The 20,327-nt window shown below is 40.1% G+C and overlaps 1 protein-coding gene across 2 annotated transcripts in view; it reads left to right on the forward strand.

The window, feature by feature from the left end:
- The window catches only part of VPS8 (VPS8 subunit of CORVET complex), a 152,432-nt gene that overhangs the window by 109,539 nt on the left and 22,566 nt on the right, over nucleotides 1–20,327 (forward strand). For both annotated transcript variants that reach the window (XM_072121231.1, XM_072121232.1), the window contains 9 exons: nucleotides 53–99; nucleotides 2,940–3,087; nucleotides 7,256–7,345; nucleotides 9,303–9,354; nucleotides 9,897–10,000; nucleotides 12,559–12,640; nucleotides 13,282–13,364; nucleotides 18,505–18,585; nucleotides 19,023–19,192. In XM_072121231.1, coding sequence (XP_071977332.1) covers nucleotides 53–99; nucleotides 2,940–3,087; nucleotides 7,256–7,345; nucleotides 9,303–9,354; nucleotides 9,897–10,000; nucleotides 12,559–12,640; nucleotides 13,282–13,364; nucleotides 18,505–18,585; nucleotides 19,023–19,192 — 857 coding nt within the window. The remainder of the gene's footprint in view (nucleotides 1–52; nucleotides 100–2,939; nucleotides 3,088–7,255; nucleotides 7,346–9,302; nucleotides 9,355–9,896; nucleotides 10,001–12,558; nucleotides 12,641–13,281; nucleotides 13,365–18,504; nucleotides 18,586–19,022; nucleotides 19,193–20,327) is intronic.

Consider the following 20,327-nt stretch of genomic DNA (forward strand, 5'->3'; position numbering starts at 1 on the left):
GTTTTTCTTTTGTGTCAGTAATAATACTAACACTGTATGGTTCCAATTGCAGGATTCATTTTTGGTTTTCCAGTTTCTTAAAAGCCTTCTAGATCCAAGGTTAGTATCTGTCTTTTTTACACTTTTTCCCAATTTATTGGATGCGGTTCTCTCATATTTTTATAGGCAATGGGTATTATATTTAATATTATCTTGCTAAGAACAAAGAACAGTTATGTCAGTAAAGATTTCCTTCCAATGAACATGGACAGTGTTGAGGTGAGCAGACCCAAAGCAGAAAGTTATAAGTTTGTGGCTGGGTTTGGCTCAACCCTCTGCCGTTAAGCACCAATGCTGCTGGCAAAGTCGCATGCAGTATTTAAATTCCCTGTGGTGGTGTGCACCTGCACCATCCTGCCGGTGGCAAGCGGCGCAGCCATTTTGGGGAGGATTGTCACTTCCCAATGACTTTCCCAAAAAGGTGAAGGCTGGTAATTTAAATGTCCCTGGCGACTTTGCCAGCAGCATTTAAACAGTTAACACCCAAATTTGGTGCATCCGCTGCTTGTGGATGTTACTGGTTCAGGTCCGGGTTCAGTACCCTTACAGCTTTTTTTTTTAATTCAATGGGTCTGCTCATCACTATTCATGAGTTTACTCAATCACTTGCTAATTACACTGTTTTCCAAATTATTATGCAAATAATATTTTCCAAAATTACTTATATGAATTGCAGTCATTGTAATTTTCCAGTGATAAACTATTCGAGTATAATTGAAAAGTTTGGGAACAAACTGCCTATGATAACAGTATATTTATTTAAAAAAAATACTCAACATGCATGGTCCAAATTATTATGCACAGCAGATAACCTTTTCATTTTTACTAAGAACAAAAAAATGGTCATTTGTGACATTATAAGCATTAGCAGGTCATTACAAACTGAAATCAAACAGTTTTCAAGTCAAAAATGTATTCTTGGTGATTTTACATTTGCACATATGACCCCTCGTCCATTGAATTTGTCAGCTTTTGGATGGTTTCTGCTTCAATTGTTATTCATAAGAACAGAATACCCTCCCAGAGCTGTTGCTTAGATGTGAACTGCCTCCTGCCATCATAGACACTCCTTTTTGATGATGCTCCAGAGATTCTCAATGGGGTTGAGGTCAGGGGAGCATGGTGGCCACACCATGCCCATAGCAGCCAGAGGCAGCCAGAGGTGCAGATGTGTTATTTGCAGCATGAGACGATGCATTATCATGCATGAAAATGATGCAACGGTTCTTATTCTTGAACCATGGAAGGAAGTGCTGTTTGAGAAACTCCACATACATTATGGACTTCATCTTTACCCTACAGGAATCCTTAAGGGACTGACAATCTCACTCCTTATGAATCCAGCCCAAAACATTACTCCACCCCCTCCTTGTTGGCATAGCCGTGTTTGCATGGGGTGTCCATCAACCAGCCATCCTCCACTCCATCCATCTGGACCATTGAGCGGTGCGGGGCACTTATCGGTGAACAAAACAGTTTTGAAGTGACTTTTCATGGATTGTTTGGCCCACTGGAGCCATTTATTCTTGTGGGCAGTGGATAGAGGAGGTTGACAGCTGGCTTACATACTGCTGCAAACCTCTGAAGGATCCTGCGTCTTGTTGTCCGGGGGACGTTGGAAGCACCAACAGCTTCAAAAACTTGTCTGCTGCTATGACAAGGCATTTTTGCAGCTCTTCTTTTAACCTGACATAATTTCCTGTTGGAAAGAGTCCTCAATTTTCACTTATCAGCTCGCACACGTGTGAGCTGTGAATCAGCTACATACTTCTTGATTGTACTATGATCACAATGAAGTAATCAATTATTTGTTGAAAGTAGACAACCCCTTTTAACTTGTATCATACTATTCCATACATTACGGGTGTTTGCTGTATTATGTAACATACTGCTGTGGCTACCACCAATAATCGGTGGCCATGAATGCCAGCTGCTCATGGACACCATCATTTTTGAAACGTCCATGTTCTCAGTTCCCAATGCTGTCATAGCAGGATCATTTTTAAAGGGAACCTGCCACCACAGTTTGCAAAAATTTCGTTCTGGACAGGTCCTTAAGCATAAGGACACTTTTTTTTTACACACAAAAAGATTCTCTGCTCAGAAAAGGATAAAATAAACATTGATTGGTATAAAGGCAAAGAATCTAGTGAGTCGAAGTGAGCTTAGTCCATACGCTTGAGTCCACACCTCCTTTCCCTATGTCATGTGGCTACCATGCGCAGTGCGTGACGGAGCTGTCGTGTAGATTTTTTTTAGGTGAAAAAAGGGCACCCCTATGCTATAAGGACTCTATAAGAACCTGCCCATGACTTAATTTTTGCAAACAGCAGTGGCAGGTTCCCTTGAAGTACCCTATGGGGCCTTAGATATAGTAAAAAAAAATGTTAAACCCAAAAACGTTCAAATCACACCCATTCCATAGAATGCAAATAAATAACAAAACAGAATCATATATTTTGGGTATCCCTGCATTCAAAAATTCCAGATCTGTCAAAACCTAAAATATTATTATTCCTGGCAGTGAACTCCGTAATGGGAAAAAATGTCCAAATGTTTACATCCCCACTTTTTCACTATTTGACAACACATAAAAATTTTAATAAAAAATGATCAACAGATTGTTCAGTCCCAAGACTGGTATCCAGGCAGTTCGTCCTGCAAAATATTACACCTTTGACAGCTTAGGAGTCAACTGAAACATGAAAAAGCTATTAGCATCAGAATATAGGGAAATGGCAAAAAAAAAATTCTTCAAAGGTTTTAAATTTTTTAGGTATTAAAAGACAGCAAAAACTATATATTTTTTTTTATTTATGTGAGTGTGCTGACCCAAAGTATAAAGGACAGATGGCATTATCTCTATGGTTATTAAGTAGTCATGTATTTTGTTTTTGCAGGGATGGAGCCCAGATGAGCCCTGAGCTGTTACAGAACCAGCCCCATATCACAGAAAACTTCATAGATCTTATGTGTCAGTATGACCCTGGTCAAGTGACTCAAGTACTACAAATACTGGAACACTACCGATTGGAGGAGACTATTCAGGTCAGAGCAGTAGAAAACTATTTCAGAAAAATTAAATGCAGGCAGTCACCCAATTTAAGAAAACCCGACTTACAGATGACCCCTAGTTACAAATAGACATCTCGATACCGGTAATTTATTATACTTTAGCCCCAGGTTGCATTGATCAGCTGTAAGAGTTATCAAAGGTCTCTATAATGAAGGTATATTGATGATTCCTGTTCTTATTCAATTGTCACATGCACCAAAAAATTCTGTCTACAGTTACACATATAAAATATACCAGTTCCTCACATTGAACACCTTTCTCCCTACTTATGTTCATAAGCACCAAACAGGTTTTATACCGGGATGGCAGGGTAGTGATCGGACCAGGAGAGCAGTGCTTTCTCAGTGGGGTGGACCCATGGGTAATAACTGTATGCCGTTAAGTTTAAACCTCCATAAGGCATTTGATTCAGTGTTGTGGGATTATATCTTTTATGCTCTGGAGAAGGTTTAGGTAAGCCTTTTATTTTTCTCCTTTAGGGATTACCGGTATATAGTGATCCAAAGGTGCGGGGATGCTGCAGGGGCTTCTTTCCGACCCACTCTTAATCAGGAGGTCAAAGTATTCTGAGTTGCACACTTAACCCTTTTGGGAGCTACCTCACAGTCACTGATCAATCCCACGTCCAACAAATAGTAAAAATAAAAACAGTCTGACCAGAGCTCCTTATATGTCTTCTTGTATATCCTTTAGCGAATCCACAATTTCGTTCCATTTTCCCTCTTGGAAACTTTTCTAGTGCAGTTCCACACAAGCATTATTTGGATGAGGATAGACCACTGTTCAGACAGTCCAGCTGCGTTTTCTTATATCTTGTAACCACTCAATAAATGTAAATGTATATCTTGGTTACAAGATATAAGAAAACGCAGCTGGACTGTCTGAACAGTGGTCTATCCTCATCCAAATATCACTTGTGTGGAACTGCACTAGAAAAGTTTCCAAGAGGGAAAATGGAACGAAATTGTGGATTCCCTAAAGGATATACAAGAAGACATATAAGGAGCTCCAGTCAGACTGTTTTTATTAATCAGGAGGTGCACAAGACTAGGCTGTGCACTCTCGTCTGCTCTATTTGCGCTTGTTATTGAACCTTTAGCGGCCCTTATACACAAGAAAAGTGACATCAAAGGGATTGGGGTGGCCTCCACTGGGGCATGAATGTACATTATTTGCTGATGACATATTTATGTTTGTTACCTATCTTCATACATCCTTGCCCAATCTGTTCCACACACTAAACAAGTTTTCTAGAGTGTCCGACCACATAAAGTCTGTAGCACTGAACAGTCTATCACAGATTGTATGCTTAAGCTTGTGAAACTTAATTTTGCCTTTCAACGGGCTGCCCATTCTATTTTATATTTAGGAGTGAAATTAACTACAATACAGAGAAATAGTCAGCTCACCTGTATACTGATTGTAATTATACTGGTGTGTATCTTGAGCACAGACACTCCGTTTTGCGAGCATGAAAAAGATGTAGTCCAGCTCCAAAAGATCAGATCCTCCACAAGAGTAGGATTAAGAAATTGTAAATACTTAATTCCATCCAAATGAAACATCTTGCCAGGATACAACAGACAATAGCTTTCAAAGTTGGACTACCCACCAGTTGCCATGGATTAAGCGGATCCTCTAAATAAAGATGATGCTACTGCCTAAATTGTTGTACATTTTAGGACTCTCCCGGTACCGGTACCTTGAGGGGTTTTGCTGAGCTTTTGAAACAAAAGTCATGATATTTCTATGGGGGAGTAGAATCCCTGGAATAAAGCAAAGAAGTATTTTACCACAAAATTGGCGGTTGACTTGGGGGTGCCGAATCTTAGACATTATTATAATACGGCATGATTAGCACAACTTACTGAGATGTTTGCAAGAGCCTAATACTCACATTGGGCCCAGATTGAGGCTGTGGCTTGCCAACCCATATCACTGGAGTCGATCCTCTGACTCGACTCGAGTGTTATCACAAAATATGCAAGTTTGAGATGCATTTAGGCATCATTACAATCTTGTCTCGAGTCGTTATACTCTTGCGACCATTTTGCTGCAAGCCGGAGTTTCCTCCGGGATGCAGAGAAGAGTTTTTCAGTGGCCGACCAATAAGGGATTTTATTGCCTGAGAGACTTAGATAAGTTCATCATTTCCTTTCCATCTGGAAATGTTTCCACCCTCTCCTTGTTTGAATATTTAATCTGGAGTAGCAATGTTTCAGGTAAAATTTCAGGCTTACTTCACCACTTAGTGACTCCCCCTCACAAAGTACAATATACACTCACCGGCCACTTTATTAGGTACACCTGTCCAACTGCTCGTTAACACTTAATTTCTAATCAGCCAATCATATGGCGGCAACTCCGTGCATTTAGGCATGTAGACATGGTCAAGACAATCTCCTGCAGTTCAAACCAAGCATCAGTATGGTCAAGAAAGGTGATTTGAGTGCCTTTGAACGTGGCATGGTTGTTGGTGCCAGAAGGGCTGGTCTGAGTATTTCAGAAACTGTAAACCCTAGAGATGGTTGTGCGTGAAAATCCCAGTAGATCAGCAGAGAATGGTCCGAAAAAGAAAAAACATCCAGTGAGCGGCAGTTCTGTGGGCGGAAATGCCTTGTTGATGCCAGAGGTCAGAGGAGAATGGGCAGACTGGTTTGAGCTGATAGAAAGGCAACAGTGACTCAAATCGCCACCCGTTACAACCAAGGTAGGCAGAAGAGCATCTCTGAACACACAGTACGTCGAACTTTGAGGCAGATGGGCTACAGCAGCAGAAGACCACACCAGGTGCCACTCCTTTCAGCTAAGAACAGGAAACTGAGGCTACAATTTGCACAAGCTCATCGAAATTGGACAGTAGAAGATTGGAAAAACGTTCGGATGGTAGGGTCAGAATGTGGTGTCATGGTGTGGGGAATATTTTCTTGGCACTCTTTGGGCCCCTTGGTACCAATTGAGCATCGTTGCAACGCCACAGCCTACCTGAGTATTGTTGCTGACCATGTTCATCCCTTTATGACCACAATGTACCCAACATCTGATGGCTACTTTCAGCAGGATAATGCGCCATGTCATAAAGCTGGAATCATTTCAGATTGGTTTCTTGAACATGACAATGAGTTCACTGTACTCAAATGGCCTCCACAGTCACCAGATCTCAATCCAATAGAGCATCTTTGGGATGTGGTGGAACGGAAGATTCGCATCATGGATGTGCAGCCGACAAATCTGCGGCAACTGTGTGATGCCATCATGTCAATATGGACCAAAATCTCTGAGGAATGCTTCCAGCACCTTGTTGAATCTATGCCACGAAGAATTGAGGCAGTTCTGAAGGCAAAAGGGGGTCCAACCCGTTACTAGCATGGTGTACCTAATAAAGTGGCCGGTGAGTGTATGTTGAAATGGGAAAAAGATTTGGGTAAACAGATAGAGGGACAGAGCTACATACAGTGTTATCTAACTCCTTGGCAAATACATCTCTAATTGAACTAAAGGACTCATAAGGAGGCACAGATATTCTACTCTGCAGATCCCGGGTGTTTCAGAAAGTGCGGGGGCCGTGGCATCCTTTTGCATATATGGTGGGACTGTCTGATTGTCCAGGCTTTTTGGATAAAGATATGCGATCTAATACTGGAAGTGACTGTTGTTCAGCTGGTTCTGGACACTGATATTGTCTTGTTGGGAGCTCCTGTAGAAGTTTCTTACACACAGTTTAACAGGTTTGTTCTTAAGTTGATTTTGTATGTAAGTCGGAACTGCATATTTTATAATTGTAGTCCCAGACAAATGTTTTTTTGGTCTCTGTGACAATTGGATTTTAAAAATAATGGGTTCTCATAAGAACCAGAATTAATTGCAGACACCAGTGAAAACTGTTATAGCTGTTTATTGTAGCCTAAGGATAAAGTACAGTAAATTCACAACATCCAGAGGTCCGTTGGTAACTGGGGGTCATTTGTAAGTCGGGTGTTCTTAAGTTGGGGACCGCTGGTATACCAGTTTTATCTTTAATACAAAACCTAAAGAACCTATCTTGTAGGTAACCAGGGGACTGTCTGTAATTGATTTTATTCTAAGATTAACTTCTTTGAGAAATCTTATCAATATAATGTATTGTTTTTATGATCACAGATTGCCAAAAAGCACAATAATCATGAGACATTAGCCTATCTCTTGGAGAAGAAAGGAGATATCCAGGCGGCTTTCCAAGTCATGCTTACAGTAAGTGAAATGGCAGTTCTTGCGAACACCTTCTAGAATTTTGCTTAACCTCTTTGCAGTATTATAGAACTCCTTATGTAATCAATTTAAAGGTGTATCCAGGGAAATTTCTAAACTGTCAGAACTCACCACCTAAATTATTCAGTTACTTCTGGTCCATTTCCAGAAGTGATGACCGCATATCCATGTTCAACGTGACCTCTCAGCCAATCACTCCTTAATGTGCTGTTCATGTATATATAACCGTTGATATTGACACATAATTCTGTCATAAGATACAAAATAACTTTTCATTGTTTGATTTAAAGGGGTTGTCCACTTTCAGCAATTAACTGATATGGTTAGTGTAAGGAAATGTTATTCAGTTTTCCAATATACTTTCTGTATCAATTCCTCATGGTTTCCTAGATCTCTGCTTGCTGTCCTGCTATAGAAAGCTTCTATGTTTACTTCCAATGGATAGAAAGCTGTCTATGGTCATGTCACACTGCTCTGATTGCTCTCTGTGATAATTATCATTCGTGTACCAGTGTGTGTGTCTCTCGCGCTATCTATCTATCTATCTATATTATAGAGCAGCGTGACGAGTGTGTGTCTTCTGACCCAGGCGTCATCCTCCGGGGTCAGAGGACGCACTTGTCACAGGTGTCGTGCGGTGCGTCCAATTAAGGGGCACATTCAGTGGGGTGGGGAGGGGGCTACTGTGTGAGCCCCTCTTTTAGTTGTGAACGGGGGGCCCCTTAACACAGTCCCACTAAGCCCCCCCTGATGGCCGCCCTGTTGCTCAGTAGTATCCAACATACAGGTAGGACGGCACTCCGCGTTGATTGTGGTGCACGATGACAGGCGAGGAATCCGCCAGGTAACGTAGAAAGAGGTATCCCAGCACTCACGGCAGATTTCTATGCAATCACTTTATCAGTTGATAAAGGCTTTGTAAGCCGAAACGCGTTCTGTCTATGACTTATGCTAATAAAGTGATTGCATAGAAATCTGCCGTGAGTGCTGTTGCTCAGTAGTGTCCAACTATCTGTTTAAATACCAGCAGGACTAACAGGAGATGTAAAGCAGATGCTAAAGGACAATATTGCAAGTCCATTTAAATCAATTTTACTGTACTGATAATGTGATAGCTTATTGCTGTTGTTCCACATGGAGTCCTTGCATTATCTATCACTATGTTGCATGGGGTTCCATCAGAGCACAGTGTTCAGCCCGTAGCCTGGGATTCTCTGATTTAGCACAGCCATGTGTTTTAAGCCTTGGGCATTATTTTCACAACTTTGTGTTCACCTGGACTGTAATCCTCAGTGTAAACTTAGCACCTGGTTTATATTTTGCGGCACCGCACTGCACCATGATTGGGTATCGTAAACCTCTATGGGGACCATCATCTAACCACAATTTGTGCTGGCAGATAACGGCACCTGATACAGTTGTGTGAATGGAGCCATAGGCCCCTTTCACACTTGTCGTGTAAGGACGTATATCCGGCATTAAGTTTACGGCCACATATACATCCCCATAGGCGGCTAAAGGCGCCCAGTGGTGGCACACGTGGAACTGTACATTGCCATGCACAGGGAAAAGATAGAGCATGCTCTATCTTTATGGCCTGGGGAACCATGCTTTGCTATAGAGAGCGGAGGGGTTAGCAGCTCTAATACTACTGTACACTTGCCTGGCTACAGTCGGGCGAGCATATGTTGGGTGTGAAAGGACCCGTAGGGTGATTGCTCAGAACCAGTGCAGAGTACAGAGCTGGTTTTGCTAGCTGAAGGAGCTTTACTATGATTTGGGGATACTGTTTTTACTATAGTGTCATGTAGGTCATGTAATGCTCATGAAGTAAGATGTTATACAAGTTTTATATAAAATATAGAGATATATATATACACACTATATACTTTCACTTTGTGTCCTTGGTGTGTAACTTGTACTTGTATCATATTTTTAGAGGCTACAAGACAGACTTTTAGCATTGACTGCGGACTCTGTGGATGCAGCAGGTAAGCTTTGGCTCTATACTGTACATCTTTAAGCATGTCTAGGAAAGAGGCCAGGCAGGAAAAGGAATGATACCAAGTCATCAAACCCAAACAAGATTTTCACTTTATACTTTCCTCAGTGATCAGTAAAATATATGGCCATTATTTTTTTTCTGCTCAGTTTTATTCCTATTTATATTCACAAGTGGAAGCAGTTATACTGATATTATCTGCAGAAATGAAATATCCATATTCTCTGGAGAAAGAGACCATCATGAAAGAGATGGCGTTTAAACAAATGCATATTTCAGTGCACGGAGGTAGATGTGATTGATACACCAAAGAGGTTCCTGTAAGATGTATTTGATATTTAAATTAAGCATTTTCCATTATAATGAAATAGATCTGAATTGGAAATTTCCTACAACTAGGACCGAGCACTTGAAGTTAAAATGCTCAAGTATCGTTCTCTAAAGAGCATTGCAGTCCCTAGTGGAAAGCTTATTTGGAGAATAATACCCATGTTCTTTGTGCTTTATTACATTCTACTTCTCCCATTGTAGATACCAAGCAAACACCAGTATTAAAAGATGTTGAAGAAACTCTATCAGAAACAATCTCTTTGTGTGAAAGGACTTCACATACTCTCAACCAGCAGCAGAGAGAGGTATGGGGATGCTTGATAGGTGCTTTACTGCAGAGATGGTTATTAGGTTTTATCCATATATGTACTGTAAAATGCCTATCCCTAATGTAATATAAAAAGCAACAAACACAACAGCACCTCGGTAATACTTCTTAGAAAAGTGGTTTTGTAATAAGTGTTAAGTAATTTGTAATTGTTTGATATGTTTATGATGCAACTTTGTATGTACATATACATATAATTTATGCAACATCCTATCATTGGACAGTACTATACACCTATATGTTTACCTGTACTAAGCACCATTTTATCAGTCCTAAGGTTTACTCATCAAAAGGTTTCTTTTTAATATATTTATTGACGATCCAGAAACTTTCTTTTATTGCTTTATTTTGGCCTGCTTTCATGGCTGGTGGCACAACAGCTATATCCTCTGACCCATAGCAGCGAGAAGCACTGGTTAAAATAACAATCAACAGGATTGTGTTTCTAGGTGCCACAGAACCAGAGATATACACTGTTAAAGTTATTGTTTAAGTTGGAAATGAGAAGCTGTATATAAAAATCATGTTTCTGACTGCAACTTTAACAGTGTATATATGTGGTTCTGTGTCACCTAGAAACACAATCCTTGTGTGATATTAAAGGGGAGATTCTTGGTGTCACAGTTCACAAGATCCTTCCATATGTAGTGTGCCCACTCCAGCCCGTCACATGGCAGAATGGTGAAGGAGCTGCAGGGAGATAGCTGACAGTTTGCAGAAGTACTTGCACCCTCTGCATCTGTCTCTGAACCTGGGAAAGGATGATGGACACTTAATAACACTTTTCACAGCTGAGCTGTGTTATCACACTAAGACTCAGGATTGTAAAAGCTCAGATCCAGGGTGATTAACCCCTAAGACAATCCCGTCAAACAAGGACCGTGGTGTCTAAGAGGACACCCCGAAACAGCAATGACTGGGGGCCGATGTATTACAGTTATCCCGGGGGTGGCTTTCTTTTAGCCCATGTCAGAAGTATGGTCTAATAGAGATCCTGCCAGTAACTGACAGTATAATGCACTGCACTACATGAGTTGTACAGTGCATTATAAACGAGACCAAGTAATCTAAGAAAAAATATTTATTTCGTAGGATAAAAAAACTTTGCAAGAAATAAAGGCTTCTTTTAATAATCCATAAAAAATTTATATTAAATGAGATCACAAAGTACCTATGCGTTTCAGATAAAACCTATCCTTATTCATGGCTACAAGCTGTGAATAAGGATAGCGTTTATCCGAAACGCGTAGGCTGAATTTTGATTCATTCTGTTCTTTGTATCCTGATACAATGTTTTTACTCCGATCAAATTAAAGCATTGAAAGTTTTTTTTTTTTATCCTAATTTCTTGGTGCATTCTATCTTTTGGAGCTGGACTGCGTCTTTCCAATGGTCATATTACATAGTCAGCTTATGCATTCTGCATAGGCTTACAGTAGCACTGTTCACGCTGTAAGCTTGATCAGGGCATCTACTGATGGCAGCTGTTGGGTTCTTCATCGGAACCCAGGGCTGCCATAGAAGCAATTGTCCCCTTCCGTTTCTTGTACGGAAGTTGTCGATCATCCTGGTAATGCCCTATAGACACCATGGTCACCATGACCGCAGCTTCTATTGGGTCAAACATCCAGGACTGAGATTATCACAATCCCGACTGTTACAGTGGGAACCCAGCTTTCACATACTGCTGGGACCCAGCGGTGATTGCTTGGGATTAGCCCAAAAACAAAACAAGACTCCATACAGTTATAGAGAAAATGAAAAAGTTATAGCTTGTAGAAGGCGTTGTTGTGGAAAATGGTTGCGGAGATGGGGGTTTAATGGGAAAGATGACAGAACAGTTTATTTTTTTCACATGTTTAGCTATTTGTCTGTTATAAACAAACTATAAACAAGATTAAAAAAAAAATAAATCTATCCTATCAAGCTAAAATTTAACATGTCATGAATAAGAAAAAACTATTATGTAAAGCTGTTCCAAACATATCATGAACATAAAGAAGTGCTTAACAGAACTGTAACTGTTCACCTGGACATTCTGGTACCAATGACCCTATGTCGTGAATGGTTTAAAAGACAAGTGAATTCCGGTTTATCTGAAGTTGTGGCTATGCTTTTTTTTTTTTTTTTGTGTAAGCTTCATCCTCTGGGGTGTAGCATGTGACAGCTGCACTGTAATCCCATTATTCTTCATTGTTTGAACATGACAACACCTTGGAGGTCCATGCTCCATTTATATACTGCTGTGGATGCAGCTAAATAAAATTCAGCATTCTAGTAGATATACAGTATGCACAAGGTGAGGATCGGAACAGGGCAATCTTCTTTCTGTTCTATGATCAGTAAAACCAGAGTTCATTTTTGTATTAAAATGACATAATACATTTTTGTTTGATCCTTACTATTCAGTCAGATTATAATGCATATATTGAGCTGTGTGACTTTGTCAATGTATGTGCTTTCTCTGGCTGTATTATTTTTTATTTTCTAGAGCCTTCTCCTTCATGTCTGTAACATGTTCACTTTCCTATACAGGCGCTGTGGTTCCCTCTGCTTGAGGCAATGATGTCACCGCAGAAGCTATTAAGTTCCTCTCCATCTCCGTTATATTCCGAGTGTAAGTACCTTCCCTGCCTACCTCTTCCTGGTACTTCAAGTATAAGCATAGACTGTGCAATCACCTTGCAAAAAGCTTTTCTACTAGAGCAATTGTAAAGAAATGGTTTGAAATGTCACGCAAAGAGACCTATGTACACGACTAGTCTGTAGAAAACAGAAAGCTAGGGATGCCACCCTTGCATGCATCACCTTATGGTTGATGTACCGCTGTGGTGACATTTACAACAGAATGCTACTCCAGCTCTCATTATGTAAGCGTACAGTACTAGGCTCCCATTGTTAAAGGGACACTGTCCTCAGATTTTACCCCACTAATCTTCTAGTCCTCTCAGTAGGGTAAGAAATGTCTTTTTCTAGAATTCCCTCTGTTATTTGAAATATCGCCTGTTTTCCGATAAAAAAAAAATCTCCTCCAAAGCCATATGCAAATGTTCTGGAAAGAGTCACTTATTGTCTGGATTCCCTTTAAAAATGGCTATAAGGATAGTCATCAGCAACACTTGGCATATACACCAAGATCTTTTCCTGTAGAGTATACACCATACAGATATGTGTACATCATATACATGTTCTAAAGGCAGGATATCATTTTGGTCTCCTCTAGATGTCTCATATTCATCTATTTGTTTTTCCCATTAGCATTGAAGAGTCTGACGATGGAAGTCCTAAATAGCATGGCTGCTTATATCTCTCTTCCGTCCATACTCCAGAGGATCCTACAGGTAACATCCGCAGCTCTGCTAGGACTCAATAGTGATAATACCTGCTTTCTGAACGGTTGTAGAAGCAGTCACCACAGATTATTAGTGCAATTCAGATGTATTAGATAGGGGCACAGACGGAAAGTTATTTTGCTTTTCATAAAATTTGTAACATGTCATACACATGGAACCCCCTCCAAATTACTCAATCCATTAATGGGTTAAACGCTATGGCAGTCGCAACCAAAGTCTCATCTGCTGCCCGCTTGTCCTTGGCTCACTGCAGAATGCAGATGTTCCGGAGAATCTCTTTGAAATCTGGGCCACCATTTCATGCATATTTCATACCAGCTCTGTAGTATTATCATGGTTGGGTATTCATAGACATTAACCCTCTAGTTGCATATCAAAGCATTGGTGTAAAGTGTGAATGTGCTTTATGGATCATCCCAGAGTTTGATAATTCCTGCTACCTGATTCTAGATTTGTTTGATTTCTAAATGTTTCCTGAATCTTCTTTGGCAGCAGAAATTCACATTTGGTTTGGTGTTTTTAAATGGTTACATGGTTTGACTGGCCAAAGACTGTCTGATAATTCTGCTCTAGCAACATTCAGATATGTCATTGCCTAAATACAAAAAGATACCACGCTTGCTGAATGCTGCATGCGTTGCCGATCTACAGATCCCCCATTAGTGGTCCATTGTATGATGAAAGCCCTCCCCCCTCTGGCACCGACTCTACTGGCTTACAATTGTATGCCATTGCACTATGAATAGCAAACGTTCAGGCTTCAACAGTCACAAGCTACAGCCAATGTGCAGACACTGGGGAGGAATGCGCTCTTCCCCCCTTCACCACGCCCACTTGGCAATTTGCTAGGTATTGCAATTATTTCAGAGCTTCTATGTCAGAAAACTATGTAGGAGCACTGTTACACACGCCAAGGCACTTCCCCTCTCCCACTGTGTGAGATTACAGTAGGCAGAGGGAGGGAGAAGTGCTGAGCCAACAAGGGGGGGGTTTAGAAGTGCTGCTGCACAGTGTAACAGCCCGTGAAGCTACAGCATGGCAAGTGTCTGGTAAAGTCCCCAGAGCCCAGAAAATTACCACAGTAACTGTGACTGGATCTATGAGTATGTGCCCTTGATTGTGATGGTAGATTTTCTTTGATACATCCTGACCTGAAGGACGCTGACCGAGTACACACATTGTCCCCACAGGTCAACTTCTGCTCTTCTCCAAGCTATAAAGAGCTCCATGGCTTCATTGACTCTAAAGACGTCACAGACCCTGTCTCATGCTACCCTCTAATTTTTTCTCTTTCTCCATGCCTCTTCGCCTTCGCTTCTACTATTTTGGGTTGAATTTTCACACCCTTTTGTCTTATGTTGGTTTGTTTTGATCTGATAAAGTGTTTGAATCTGTAGGAAAAAAGTTCTGATAACTTATCTAATCATTCTGGTTATCTGACTTTGATTTTTACAAATCCCAACGACAGCCATAGTGCGACTTACCCACAGGATACATAACTGGAGAGGGATAGGTAAGCAGAGACCATTTGGAGATCCACACAGAGTTGGAATGAGAACAGAGTTCTTTAACCTAATACGACCCTGTTGACAAAATTGATGCCGGTCATGCAATCCCTTTGTATCAACATAAATCATTATAAAGTAAGAGACTGGGCGAAAGTATAGCTAACAGGACAAAAAATGGAGAAAATGTGCAAAGACTGCAATATATGGTTTATTGTGTTCTAAAAATAATTTCAAACATTACATAGAATAGATTTAGTTGGGAGGCTTTAGCAGGAGCTGGCTCTAGCTATTGACCAGAAAGGCACTTAAAATATATGGTCTCTGGTTACATGGGTGAGCACCGCTCTCTACATTTGCTGATTTTGTAGAATGTTTGCTCTGTATTTTGCACTCCTTAATGACATCTCACATTTACATAGACAAGGAAGTTTGCTTGCTTTATAGTTTTTTGCCTGCCCTGAAACACAAAATGGTTTTTAAATGTGCTAGAAGATCCAGACAAAGTCATGATTCAGCAGTTTTACTCATGCAAAATCGCTCAAACTGCTCCTCTACAGTGAAAACCCCAAGATGTTGCCTCCAAGTTTATAAGTATTTCTAATGCATAACAAGCATGGTGTACACATAAGTCTTAGTTCAGACCTGTATTTGGCACGGTGCGCTACACATACTGTTATTAATAGCGGAGTAACTGCATTTTTTCCCCGCTATTAATAACAATTGGGTAGTGGAAAGTAACAGAAGTGTTTATTGGGTCTGTCATTGGTCTAATATTTTATTTGGTGTAAGACCTGAAAGCCTTGAGTGGCAATAATGGCAGATATCTAAAACTTATTTCCTACTACCTTTATGTAATAATATCAGCGTTTCTGGTTACGAGTTAGTTTTCATTATGTCACATAGTTTGTTATTAGGCTGATAATGCAGATTGCATTGCAGTTGCAGAGCCTCTTTCTGTTGTTTCCGGTTTTGCCTTTGTACAATAGGCTTAGAAGTAAGGGTTCAGCCAGCGCCCTGTACACAAACACCCCTCCTAGATCACCAATTACACAGCATAAGTCTCAGTCCTGACATCCTGCTATGCAGAGAGATCATTAGTGATGTGAATGTATCTTAATGTCCCACTGCTTTAGTTCCATATGTAATCACTGGAGTTTTTAACAGTTGGGGTGGGGGGACTGTTTTTCTAATTTGCAGTACATTTTGGGACAGGGTCGGCTCCAGTAAACTTACATGGTGGCGTTACAAATTTAGAAACTACAGTCTCCAGTTCCCTAAAATATTCCCTAGTTTATTATACCAAACAGCCCCCTTATGGTTATTTTATATACAGCCCCCTTATGGTTATTTTATATACAGCCCCCTTATGGTTATTTTATATACAGCCCCCTTATGGTTATTTTATATACAGCCCCTTATTCTATATAAAGCATCCCCACTGCCCTATGGATTAATTAGATACAGCCCTCCTCAACCCCATTGACTTCTTATATATGGCCTTATGTGGGCCTCCCAGCAGCTCTGGGCCCCGGCACTTGCCCAGGTATGCCCAGTGCTGGCACTGGCCTGTTTGGGGACACCAATTTATAGACTTTTGTTACTGCAATTTCCAGTCCCTACAATAGTTTGTATGGGTTTAAGTAGTACTAATGCCCTTTATGTAAACCTTACATGTTTACCAAGGGACTCTACATAATCAGATTAAATAATGCAAGTGACCAGATCAAATCCTGTAAAATGTTCTCTCTCTAGTAGTACACTAGGATATCCTTGTAGCACACCACACAGCTCTCTGGTGTTGTCTTATTGGATTGAGAGGCATGGAGAGAGTCATGGCCTCTCTTGTCTACATAGATTCTAGAACCTGGAGATCCTGGACACACTGTGATTCATAGAGTTGAAATATGAATTATTTTTCAACTTTCTTTATAGACAAATTCAAATAAAAAAAAACACATTAAAATCACAACTTGCAAATCAGGTATACATTTTCAAATCTCATTTCACATTTTTTCCCCTTTTTTCCCACGTATATCCCAACAATAACAGAAATAGAACCAGAAACAGAAATATATATAGATTATTTTTATAGAAAACCATAATCCCCCATTGGAAAATAAAATGGGGGGGGGGGGCAATAATTTTTGTTTTTCTATACGGTATTTTTTTCACTTCTCCCTCTCTGCATCTTCCCCTTACAGGATCAACAACTCCTAGTTAACTGAGCCACCCAAACCTCTCTAAATCCTGGTTTCAATAAGCCATACCCCCATTCCTCTGCTTTTAATAATAAATCCATTCTCCTTTCCCACTCAATAGACACCGGTGCATCGGCAGACTTCAAAAAGCTGAATTATGATTTTACACCTAGGCCGGCGCCATGTGGGCATCCTCTATGCCAGTGGTGGCGAACCTTTTAGCAACCAAGTGCCCAAACTGCAACCCAAAGCCCCCCTTATTTATCCCAAGGTGCCAACTAAAAATTAAAGAAGTAACTTATTGCTCCCTGTTTTTCAACAACGTTCAATCATATTGGCCTCCTGAAGACACCAACACAGTAGAAAGAAGGAGGGAAAACTTGCACTATCAATGTAGTTTCTTTCCAGAGTCGCACTGTACATGGAGAATTATGTGGCTAGCAGGAGGAACTCTTAAGATAATTCAACCCTGTCCACACATTCTCCCTCTTCCTACAGTCCCAAGCAGCCAAGTAAGTATCACTTTAAAATATCACTGAAAGCAGCATATTTTAAGTTGCTTGAAAGTGCCAGAAGATTCTGTCTGATGTGCTGGGGTGGTGGCCCTGGTGCCCACAGCAAGGGCTCTGATGCCGCCTTTGGCACCCGTGCCATAGGTTCGCCACCGCTGCTCTATGCCATCGCTATAGGCAGGGGTCCTTTACTGTAAGAGCAGCGAGACTGTGGGACCCTCTGCCACTAGATGCTGTGATCTTTGTGCTACTTTGTGCAAGTTCAAGAGAGGCCTGGAAGCTTTTCCAGACACAATGAATTTTATATGTTTAAGGACAAAACATTTTGTTAATTTGTGTGTAATCCTGCTATTCTGACTGCCATATTGAGGTATGGGCCAATACGTTAGAGGGTTTTTTTTGCCATTCCCTGTATCAACACTGTAGCGTTATGGGTTGGATTAATTTACCTTAATCTAGTTTTGAAGTTATTCCTTTTACACTTAAAAAACCTATACTAACCCAAAGTTCTTATACACACATCATACAAGTGCAAAGTGCCTGTGACACTTACTAAATGTGAATGAAGAAGGATACAAATTCTAATTCTCTGTCAGCATATTTACATTATCCCTATGTGGAAAAGTGTTTTATTCTTGCTTGTCTTTCAGTTTCTTAGTTTCAGTCTGCTGGTAGGGCTGTGAAATATGTAAAGAGACTTCCTCTTCCCTCTGATTGACAGTGTTTTCACCATTCACAGTAACAGGGAGAAAGCTGTCAAACAGCATCAGATATTCCTTTCCGTAAAATTATAGTGTAAATGTATCCCTAAAATGCATGATCTGGATCTCTTACTGCTGTAAATACTGTATATGATCCTTCACATTTGTTATGTACACGTCCTTTATTACATGTTTGTTTCTGATTGTAGGATCCTGTGTACGGGAGAGGAAAGTTGGGGGAAATACAAGGCTTAGTATTGGGAATGTTGGATACATTTAACTATGAACAGGTGAGGCAGGAATTCTTACACAGTATTTTCAATGTGAAATGAAGCCCGTACCCTGCTGTCTTGTCTTTGTTACTATGTGCTTTCCCAATTACATTTATCACATTTATGGGACATACCCTTAGAGCTGGGTTAACCTACTCCTCTGTTATTCCTGAAAATGTACCAATAAAGTGCCATCTGTTCATCTTATCAGTTCGATGTATCTCTTGATAGTCTTGACAATGTCATCACTAACCGAATAATGTCTGACTGTGTAAGAAAACTTCCCACTTATAAGGGAAATAAGAACACCGTATTATACTTTTATATTACTATAATTTATTTACAGTTCAGAGAAAATATGTCCCGGGATTGTTATTTTTAGGAACTTTAAATATTTACCAAAACAGACTTTCTGCATTGACAACAGTTTTCCAATACTCCTGTTTCTTTTCCAGACACTATTGGAAACCACCACAAGCCTTCTGAACCAAGACCTGCACTGGTCTCTGCGCAATCTCAAGTCTTCTATCACTAAGGCACTTGTACCTAAGCAGGATTATTGCTGTATCTGTCTGCAGCAGTACAAGAAGAGACAAGAATCATCCGATGAGATCATTATTTTCAGGTAGATCCCATGCTAAAGCTGGCATTATTTTATTTAACCCCTTCTCACCAAGTCCCTTTTTTGATTTTGGGTTTTTCACTTCCCACATTCAAAAATCTATAACTTTGTTATTTTTGTATGTAAAGAGCTGTGGGTGGACTTGTTTTCTGTTCAGCAAATTGCACTTCGCAGTGTCAGTATTTACTATTCCATGCCATGTACTGGGAAGCGGGAAAAAAATCTGAATGTAGTGAAATTAGTGGAAAAATGCACCACTTTTTGTGGGTTTAGCATTTATGGCTTTCATTTTGCGCCCTAAATGACATGTATCCTTTATTCTTTGGGTCAGTATGATCATGAGGTTTTATTGTGTTTTGCTATATATTTTAAAAATCAAAACCTTCTATACAACAACAAAATCTTAATTTTGCCATCTTCTGGCGCTAATAACTTTCATACTTCGGTGAACGGTGAGCTGTGAACAAGCCTTTTTTTTTTTTGCAAGATGAGATGACATTTTTATTGCTACCATTAATTTATGGCATTTTGATCACTTTTTATAAAATTTTTTATATGTTGCAAAATGGCAAAAAAGTGTCGTTTCGGACATTTGGGTGCTATTTTCCATTATGGGGTTAAACGGGAAATAACTTTATTGCATTTTGATAGATCAGACATTTTTGGACGTATCAATACATGTTTATTTTTATATCAGTTATATTCAAAGAGGGGTGATAGGAATTTTTTAGGTTATTTTTTTAATTTTTACTATTTTTTTTGGCCCCCTAGGGTACTTTAACCCTAGGTTGTCTGATTGATCCTACCATATACTGCTATACTATAGTATAGCAGTCTATGGGGATTTTACTGATCTTCTATTACAATGTACTACTGGCACATTGTAATAAATATTCTTATTATACACAGCCTTTGGTCTGAAGTCTGTCATGGTGAAAGATCTTTACTCCCCAATGGCTTATGCATTTAGTTTTGAATACCAGCAGAGCAGCAACTTCTTAAAGGAAATGTCACTGATTTTGAAGTCAATTGTCCTTGTAACATTTCTTCTGGTGACCTTTTATACCTATGTACAGGGCTCCAGAATTAGAGTAACCACTTCAGATGAGCATTTGTAGTCCAGCTGTTGAATATTGAA

This window comes from Engystomops pustulosus, chromosome 8 (assembly GCF_040894005.1).
Source record: "Engystomops pustulosus chromosome 8, aEngPut4.maternal, whole genome shotgun sequence".
NCBI lineage: Eukaryota > Metazoa > Chordata > Amphibia > Anura > Leptodactylidae > Engystomops > Engystomops pustulosus.